We start from the raw sequence: 10,580 nt of genomic DNA on the forward strand, positions 1-10,580 counted from the left end.
AATGAGCTTTTCAATATTTTGGAGGTATAATGGCACAGCAGTTTTAATACAACCACCAATCTTCACAAAATAATTTTAATACTTTGTGCCTGGGCTAGCAGCATCTTGTACTGTGACATTCCTATACAGACATAAGCATTTTATCCAAGTACAAATGTTAAAAGCAGAGTAACTTAAGCAATTGTGTATACAAAGGTATATAGACACTGTAGGTTATTTTTCTTCTTGAATCATTTTTGCTGCATAGTAAACTGCAATTACATGTCAGTATAATGTTACTGATCTATAGAATACACTTTGAACTGTGAGGTATGGCAACTCCCTATGAGAGAGAGCTAACATGTAAACCTGAATATTTTGAGTGATTTTTGTTTTAGCTGCCACAGATGGGAAAGACAAAAAAAAAAAAAAAAAAAAATCCAGCATTCGAAGACCCTGGAGACCTTTTCTAATCAATAATTTTAAAAAAAAAAAGGTCTTTCAGTACTTCTCACCTATTTTCTAGCATTCCCTTATTGGAGCACTGCTGAACGAAGAAAGAAAGAAAATACTGAGGTGAAGCTATGTTTGTTATGAGATTATGGATTAAATCAGTTATTAAAAAAAAAAAAAATCCGCCAGGTAACTGCTCATTTACTTTACATCAAGTTGAGATCTTGAGAGAGATACATATATCTCAACTTTATAATTCAAGATTGCAGTTAAATATTTCTAATTCACTTGAATTACCATATTAATAAGACAATTAGAAACCTTATATTTTCTTAATACGGACATGCTTAACATTTTCTGACATTACTTCTAAACTCAGATGAAGCATAAAATCTCCCCACAACTGTTCTAAAAGTGGTTGAGCTAGTAGCAAAAGCTATCATGGTTTAACATTTCCACCATAGAGTAGATATAAGTAAACAAAGGACACTGCTGTTTAAACATCTAATAGGTAAGAAATTAACATGAACCAATTAACTGAAATTAGAATACTGCCATTCCAGGTTTGAATACTTTCAATACTCAAGTTTCATATTTTCAAAATGAACAGTAATACAGTTTCCCTATGTTTTGATAACAATTTCACTATAAATTATGGGCCCAGATTACACTTTTAATGTTGGAATTGGGTGATCACTCCCACTTTAAATACTCTAGAAAATAAATCATGATTAAATTTATCATAGTTAACTATCACAAAACATCAATGGTAATAAAGGAATCACAGAAATGGAATCAAATAGAATAAAGAATAGGACGAGCTACCAGAACTACTTGAACATTAGGTGGACAGATGTAAGAAAAAACAAACTTGTAATGTTCTTATATGAAAAAATAAACTTCATGGTTTGTCTACATTAATATTATACTCAGCCGGGTGCAGTGGCTCAAGCTTATGATCCCAGCACTTTGGGAGCCCAAGGTGGGTGGATCACTTGAGGTCAGGAATTTGAGACCAGCCTGGCCAAAATGGTGAAACCCCATCTCTACTAAAACTACAAAAATTAGCCAGACATGGTGGCATGCAACTGTAATCCCAGCTACTCGGGAGGCTGAGGCAGGAGAATCACTTGAACCTGGGAGGTGGAGGTTGCAGTGAGCCAAGATTGCGCCACTGCAATCCAGCCTGGGTGACATGAGAGATTCTGTCTCAATTAAAAAAAAAAAAAAATTATACTCAAGATGATGAGAGTCCCTTTTCCCAGTGTTTGTGAGAGACTAATATACAGTACTGGGCAGGCACTTTAGTGACAACATAAAAATTACAGTGGATAGAAAAAGTGGAAAATTACCAGCTACAAATTATCAATAACAAAATCTGTTCTTTTGGCCAGGTTACTAGATTGGATATATGTATATTTATGAAACAAGTTTTTAAAACCTAAACTATTATGAAGATTCTTTTAAGCAGAGTTTCTGCTAAATGAAATATCACAGATTGTTATTACATTGTAAGAGATCTTTGCTGACCTGCCCAGTAGTGATCTATATACAGGAAAGCTATGTTATCTGGAACTTTTATCAACTGGAATTTTAGAAAACCCAATGCAAATCTTGACTCCACTAGACCACTGCACACCAAAGGACCTAATCACAAAGCAGAATACTGGATGACAACGAGATTAACAATATGCTGTTTTCACAGTTGTAAGATAAGAGAAGGGAAGGGGAGGGAAATCAGAAGAGGAATATCACCTGGGTCAATAGGAATTAACTCTTAATTAACAATTTTAATTAATCTCTCCTCTCCCACTATGCTGGATAAGAAAGCTTTTACTGTATTATCACATCATAGAGAGGAAAGCAAAGCAAGTAACTTGGTGTAATGGGTTACTTTGCATAGTACCTCTTGGTACCAAGGGAACATAGAGAAATCATTCCCATTAGTAAAGCACCTCAAGAGAGGATTGAGAAAAGTTAGATACAAAGGAGTTTTGTTTGTACTACCCTAAAGTCATCCACTATAAAAAGTTAAAAACACTCTTCTCTTCCCTTACATACTTAAAATAGCAAAAGTGTTTTCTTAGAACTTTTATACACACAAACTAAAACATAGCCAAAAATCCATAAAGTGACTTTACTAAAGCAAATTATGGGGCAGATATGGACTAACTGAATGTCAAGAATGGATTAAAATGCTAATTTAAAATACAATAGAGTCTCCCACAAATCACCTTCCCCAAAGAAAAGCTTCTGTCTGAGCCGGAACAATCTCACAGAATCATTAAGACAACATAAAAGGGAAGAGTAAACATTCTATATTCCAAATGATTTACTAATGTTTCTTCCAGTCTCATACTTTCAGTTTAAACTAATTTATGGTTTAAAAAGAAAGGAAATTACACAAAAATGTTAAGAACTTTTCAGTGTTCTACATACTAATTTAGAGGTCATGAGGATTTAAGTTTTTTAAAAACGATGCAAGGCACTTTTCTTTTTTGGGGCTTCATTTAGAAAAAAATGGTGCTACATTGGTTTATTAGATTCTATTTAGAATCATTTTGGACAAAGGAAAAAAGGGCTGGACAACTCTGAAAAGAACAAATACAACATTTGGCTTTTACCGCCAAAAAATGCAAAAAGGAAAGTCACTTGAAAATCTGACACTATCCTTGTTTTTAAGCACTTGGTACTATAAATCAAAACATTTTCCTTTTATCATTGAAACTGTAGTTTTCTTTAATATAGAATAAACAAATTAGGAAAGTAATAAGAAAGGAAGCAATAATTAGATCACGTTAAAGTAAGGACAGCTGATTAGGGTCATGATTTAAAGATTAATAATGGAACAAGAAGTATAAAAAATAAAATGGTAATTAAGCTATTAAGTTATACTAAAAAAGAAATGTGGCAGGTTCCTGCATTTTGTTAATGTTTCTGTAAGAGGCTCCATCATAAAACTGAACTGTAAAATTATGTTAAAAATGTAATATATAGAACAGAAAAATGAATTTTTAGCAAACCTTAGCAAATTCTTTTGTTATAAATTACCCAAACTTTATAAACAATCCCCCCATACTTGCATTTTGTTTAAAGTAATAACTTTATATCATACAAATAAATTTCAAGTATGAAAAGTGCATTATTGCAATAATACCTCTTTGCAAGTCCAAAATTCTTGGTTTATAATAAAACTTGTAAAGTGTGTGTGTGTATGTTTTTTTTTTTTTTAAAGGAGTAAAACCATCAGTGCCATCTATTGCAGAAGTCCAACATCTTAAAATGTTGCTCAACAAGTTGCAGAGAAGTATGTCTGGAAGCAACATGTAATTGAAAAAAAAAAACTACTTATGTTTTTACCATTTTACATTATAATTGTCTCTTGTATTTTCTCCTTCCCAAATAGAAATTCACACTCTATAATGTTGCTCTTCAGTCAGCCATTCTGTGCAGTTGCCACTTGCATGTTTCCAAAATCATCCTCTTCTTCATGTGTTCTCTTCAAACTGCCTAAAAGTTATTGCATGAAGATTAAAAGGGCACTAAAATAAATTCATGTTAAAACCTTACAGCAAGTAAAATTTTTGTTATTCATTAAGTGATCATGTATACACTATGAAAATTCCACAACTGAACTTATAGCAAAATTTAGTAAATTCCTTTGTTATCTACATTACCTAAATATTATAACTTTTTAATCTTCATGACAGGATATATTTTCCTTCTCAATTATTAAGTATGTCTTAGGTATTACATATAAAATAAATAATAATTTTTGAACTAGTGTGAAAACAGACTTTTTAAAGAGATAATACACAAATGTTTTGTTATCAAGTTGTTTTTTAGGCACCATAAACATGTGACTTAGGGCATAAAATTTAGGAAATTAATCTTGTATAATTTTTTGTAGATAATCTTTTTGCTTTCATAGAGGCTGTTATGAAGAGCAGCTGAAAATATTTTTCCACTGAAGCTATGGAAGTTTAGGTTGGGAGAAAGGAAGGTATGAAGCATATAAAGAGATTTTCTTTTATCTATTCTTCACATCAGCATCTGCTAGTACAGAAACCTCCCACTTAGAATCAAAGCTATCTCTATATCCCCAAAAATCATAATCAAGAAATTAGAATCTCAATGGAGGAAAACTTTAGGGAACAGTTAAACCAGCAGAGGGTCCGCTGTGTTTTTTGCCTAACAATGGCACGACCTTAAACTTATGCCCTACAGGACTCTTACATCATGGTAATAATAATGTTAATTCAGAGGGCACATTCTAATATGAAGAATGTTTCACTATAAAATTAATAAAGATAAAAATATAGTATCAACACAATTGAATGAGAAAAAATATCCCAGCCCTTAGGCTAAACCTAGATGCTGTGATTAAGTTTCAGATGAAGTGCTGTGCTTCTATGGGAACTCTAAATGACTAGGGGTTGGAGGAAGAGTGCATTAATCATCATGTCTTCCTGAGGAGATGACATATGAACCAAGAATAGGGAGACTAAATGTGATGCACTTTAGGTGGGGAAAAGACACACACAGGAAACCATCAGTAGTTGTTTTCTGAAACGCAGACATAAAGAAGAACAAGGAGAGAAAGAAACCGAAAAATCAGAAGGGCTTATGGCATTCTATAAACTTTTGTAGGAATGAAGCCAAAGGAGGCTTTGGCAAAGGAAAAATATCATTATTAGAAATATCTTTCATGGGAATTAAGTCTGGCCACTATGTACAGAACAGACCAAATAACAAAAGTTTGGAGAGGAGGCAAATCTGGACCTGAACTAGATTAAGGTCACTATTAAAAAAAGGAATGTTAACAATACTGACAAAACAGACCCTATAGGATGCGGAAAGCAATTATTAGATAGATGTGGCAAAGGAAAGAAAAAAGTCAATTAGGAAGTTGAGACTTGGGGATGAATATACAGTCATATCACTCACTATAGGCAGTGCAGTAGAGTGCAATGAATTCTATACTTGTGGATCAGATCACCTGTCCTCAATTTCCAGGTCAGTGCTAACTAGGTATATAAGCTGTTCTTACTGCCTTATGTAACTGTTGGTTCAAAGGTTGAAGTGAACTGCAGGGTAGGAAAAACTGGAAATAAATTAAAAATACCTTGTGTGCTTTGTTAGGAGAGAAACAAAGGTGACAAACACGGGTAGCACGGTCTTGGGAAAGGAAGATTTTGAGAGCATGCCTGGATTAACTTTGAAAATAAGGGGCTTAGGGTACTTCTGAAATAGCAACAGACGGAGGAAAGGATGGAAATATTGATGGCAAGAGAAAAACAGCTCACATTAGCCACCCTACATGCTGTATTAACCACCCTTTACTTTTAATAAGATCACCTAAGCATGTTTAGGGCCCCTTCTCCAGATTCTTCTTCTTATTTTAATCTTTACAACATGGATGTACTACTACTTAAAAGACTTAAGCTTATTACAGTACACATTTATTCATTATAAAATGAATCCTTTTGGAATTATCTGAGCTCAATAGTTTAACAAGTTTTCTAAACAATTTAAATTGTTCAGTGTAACCTGTAGCAAGTTCTCCACCTTTCATTATCTCTCTTCCCAAATTTCTCCAAAAAGAAAAAAATCCTTACCTGTGGTACCAGAATGAACAGATAATGACCTTTCTATCTGGAGTGGTGACATCATCTGTATTGTTAATTTTGCTAGGTAGATGGCTTCATATTCCTTAAAAAAAAAAAGTTAATTACCTTGAATATATATTTACATTCTTGGGTACCCAAAATAGTGATTAATATATAATACACTTTTGGTATTCTTCATCTGTACTGAAAACTCTAGTGCCATACTGTTTGAAGATAAATGGAAGTTTAAAATTCCTGTCTCATAAATTCAGAACTACTGATAATACTGATAACTATAAATCAAGTCTGGCTAATAGCTTGCGCTAGGGTACTACATGTTGAACTGCCAGTCAGTATGGCATTAGCTATAATGATCTCTGACTTCATCTGTTTAAAAAAAACCCAAAAAACACCAAAAACCTAAATTGGCAATCACAATAGTCCTCTGCTTCCAGTTATAAGAATAAAGGCATTTTTGTTTTTCTCTTTTCTGAAAACAAGGAAAACATTTGATGAAACTAGGAAATATCCATTACCCTGAAAATGAGAAGAATGAGGGGAAAAGGAATTGATTACCAGCTAGGTCAGGAGAGCGGTTACCTTTATGGAGGGAGAAACAGATTTGTGCTTGAGAAGGGGCATGAAAAAGGCTTTTGGCGTTCTGGTAAACATTCTGTTTCTGTACTTGGGCAATAGTTACATGGATATTTATTTACATTTTATGCATTTTCTATATATGTATTATAATTTCACAATAAAATTTTCAAAAAATAGAACCATACTAAGCTAGGCATAGCAGATAACTCCTCTGTGGGCCAGAGTAGGTACAGTTCATAGCTCGCTAAAAAAGGTGACCTAAAATAAAACCAACAAGCCCTTGCATGGTATGAAAAAGTCAGGAAATATGAGTGGCCTATGGGAGAAGGTGGGACATATTAAGGAAAATGTGAACATGTACACCTGCCATTTTTTGCAAGCAGCAGGCTGTAAGTATGGTAAGGAGGAAGAGAAATTTGGTTTTACGTAGCCAAGCATCAGCTGATCGTGGATAGCTAAAAGTAAAGGCTAAATCAGCAATTCTAGCCTGGATATACATGAGAATCACCTGAGGCACTTTAAAACCTACATACCTAGGCCCCACCCTCATAGATTTTCATTTCATTGGCTTGGTTAAGAATTCCCCAGGTGATTCTAACATACATCAGTGTTTATCAATTTAAACAAAATAAACCTGTGATATAAGCTGCTCCGCTTCTTACTCACTGATTCATGCCACCAAAGGAACCTGGGAAAATTCAAGCTGTCTGCCTTCCCCAACCACTCCTCTGGCCCCTTTCCCACAATTTTATTCTTGGGTAAATAGCTGATCTAAGACGAATACCTCCAGTTCAAAGATGACTAATAATCAAAAAGGAACCAGTGTTAGGTCTTACTCAAAGATTTTACAAGGAAAAAACCAAAAAAACAGAAAAGCAAGAGTATAACCAAACGTCATAAAGAAAATGCCATAAAACTTACACCATGAAGCAGATGAAAATTATGAACAAATTAATCAAAGAAAATATGGCAGTTACAGGATTGAATGTTTGCATTCCTCTGAAAATTCATACGTTGAAGTCCAAACACTTAATGTGGGGACTTCGGCAGGTGATTAAGTTGGGATGAGGTCATCAGGACTGGCCCTAGGATGAAATGAGTATCGTTCTAAGAACTATGCTCCCACCTCAAACCACTAATACTTATTCCTCTACCTCAAATGCTTTCCCCCAAATATGTGCATTTCTTCAGGTCTTTGCTCAAAATACCACTTTTCAGTAAGCCCATTTCTGACCACTCTTCTAAAAACGCAATTCTTGTCCCACCCTCCTTACATGGCCTTACTTTTCTTGGATCCATTACTTCTGACCTACTACATTTTGTTTGCTGTCTGATTCTCCCACTAAATAAGTTTCATGAGGTCAAGGATTATTGTCTGTTTTGTTCTCTGCTTTACTGTCAGTGCCTAATTAAAACAATGCCAAATAAATACTTAATGAAACAATGCAGCATGGGACATGGAAAACAATGTGAGAAAAATCAAGTGGAAAAAAAAAGAACAAAGCTGAAAATACTTACAGAGAAACGAGCAAATAAAGAAAAAAGGGAACATAAACTATACCGGGGTAAGGCGTACACTAAAAAGAAACAGAAACAGAACAACCAAAAGGGCAAATACAGAATAGAAGACAACTTTCCTGATATAAGGGAAGGCTTGAATTTCCAACTGGTAAGAGCACACTATGACTCAGAAAAAAACTGATGTAGAGCAATCAACAAGATACAGCCTGTAATCCCAGCACTTTGTGATGCCAAGGTGGGAGGATCACTTGAGTCCAGGAGTTTGAGACCAGCCTGGACAATATGGCAAAACCCTATCTCTACCAAAAATAATTTAAAAAACTAAGTCAGGTGTGTGGCCTCACACCTGTAATCCCAGCACTTTGGGAGGCCAAGGCAGGCAGATAACCTGAGGTCAGGAGTTCCAGACCAGCCTGACCAACATGGTGAAACCCCGTCTCTCTACAAAAAATACAAAAATTAGCTGAGTTTGGTGGCACATGCCTGTAATCCCAGCAACTCGGGAGACTGAGGCAGAAGAATCGCCTGAACCCAGGAGGCAGAGGTTGCAGTGAGCCAAGATCGCGCCATTGCACTCCAGCTTGGGCAACAGAGTGAGACTTCGTCTCAAACAACAACAACAAACAAACAACTTAGCCAGGTGTGGTAGTGTGTACCCATGGTCCCAGCTACTCAGGAAGCTAGGGTGGGAAGATCGCTTGAGCCCAGGAGGTCAAGGCTACAGTGAACCATGATCACACCACTGCACTGTAGCCTGGGTGACAGTGCAAAACCCCTCTCAAAAAACAAAAACACAAAAAACCAGGATACACCTTGATAAAGCATCTTATGGTCATCTAGACGAGGGGTCCCCACCCCTGGACTGCAGACCCCAGGATCAGTCCATCGCCTGTCAGCAACTGGGCCATACAGCAGGAAGTGAGTGGCACTCCACGGAGCATTACCACCTGAGCACTGCCTCCTATTAGATCAAGAGCAGCATTAGAGTCTTACAGGAGTGCAAACCCTGTGGTAAACCTATCCCTCCCTATGGTATGCGATGGATCTAGGTTGCACACTCCTTATAATGCCTGGTGATCTGAGGTAGAACAGTTTTGTCCTGAAACCATCTCCCCCACCACCCCATCTGCAGAAAAACTGTCTTCCATGAAACTGGTCCTTGGTGTGAAAAAGGTTGCAGACTGCTGATCTAGACAACCTTCTCCTGACATAAATCAATTCACCTAACGGGGGAATCTTAAAATTGGTCTGCCTTCAAACTTTTCTAAAACAATAGTTAGGCCAGACGTGGTGGCTCACGCCTATAATATCAACACTTTGGGAGGCCAAGGCGGGCATATCACCTGAGGTCAGGAGTTTGAGACCAGCCTGGCTAACATGGTGAAACCCCATCTCTACTAAAAACATAAAATTAGCTGGGTGTGGTGGCATGTGCCTGTAATCCCAGCTACGCAGGAGGCTGAGGCAGGAGAATCACTTGAACTCGGGAGGTGGAGGTTGCAATGAGCCGAGACTGCGCCACTGCACTCCAGCCTGGGCGACAGAGTGAGACTCCATCTCCAAAAAAACAAAAAAACAAAAAATACTTAGTATCAGATCTGTGTACAAAATCACTAGGGAAAAAGTACTAAATAAAAATTTTACATCTAGCCACTGTCATTCAAATATAAGGGCAAGAGAAAAATATTTTCCAATATGCAAAGGGATAGTTTCCACGGGAATATAGTTTCTATGAAGTATCCTTAACAATAATACTCAAAGTCCAAGAGTTTAATAAAGACACTGGGACAGGTAATAGGATTGGCTGAATCTTACTGAAATATAGGATTAAGGGCTGGGCACTGTGGCTCACGCCTGTAATCCCAGCACTTCGGAGGCTGAAGCGGGTGGATCACATGATCTCAGCAATTCGAGACCATCCTGACCAACATGGTGAAACCCCATCTCTACCAAAAATACAAAAATTAGCTGGATGTGGTGACATATGTCTGTAATCCCAGCTACTCGGGAGGCTGAGGTGTGTGAATCATTCAAACCCAGGAGGCAAAGGCTGCAGTGAGCCGAGATCACACCACTGTACTCCAGCCTGGGCAGTAGAGTGAGACTTATCTCAAAAAAAAAAAAAAAAAGAAAAGGAAAAGTCAATAAATAAAACCTTAAAAATTATGTAACAAACATAAACACATCAAAAACTTTTAAACTATAAAAAGAAGTTTAAAAAAAAGGATCCTTTTAAAACAGAAAGCATAATATGAAATAATGTAAGATTGTAGCTGTCATTTTCAGTAAATGAAAGTGTATTCACCTATTAGAAAACAGATGATACCAGATTTAATAGCAAAACTCAATCCTAGACAATATTGAGGAAAAGCATCTAAAATCAAGTGATTTAGAAACAGAGCACCAAATCATGAATGAACT

The 10,580-nt window shown here is 36.3% G+C and overlaps 1 protein-coding gene across 1 annotated transcript in view; it reads right to left on the reverse strand.

The window, feature by feature from the left end:
• Nucleotides 1–2,110: 2,110 nt before the first annotated feature.
• STYX (serine/threonine/tyrosine interacting protein) overlaps nucleotides 2,111–10,580 on the reverse strand; it is a 57,728-nt gene continuing 49,258 nt past the window's right edge. The window contains exons 10-11 of the mRNA XM_011999720.1: nucleotides 6,051–6,144; nucleotides 2,111–3,942 (exon numbers count right to left, since the gene is read on the reverse strand). Of these exons, the coding sequence (XP_011855110.1) occupies nucleotides 3,869–3,942; nucleotides 6,051–6,144 (168 nt within the window). The 3' untranslated portion in view covers nucleotides 2,111–3,868. The remainder of the gene's footprint in view (nucleotides 3,943–6,050; nucleotides 6,145–10,580) is intronic.

This window comes from Mandrillus leucophaeus, unplaced genomic scaffold, assembly GCF_000951045.1.
Source record: "Mandrillus leucophaeus isolate KB7577 unplaced genomic scaffold, Mleu.le_1.0 Scaffold60, whole genome shotgun sequence".
In the NCBI taxonomy this organism is placed as follows: Eukaryota; Metazoa; Chordata; class Mammalia; order Primates; family Cercopithecidae; genus Mandrillus; species Mandrillus leucophaeus.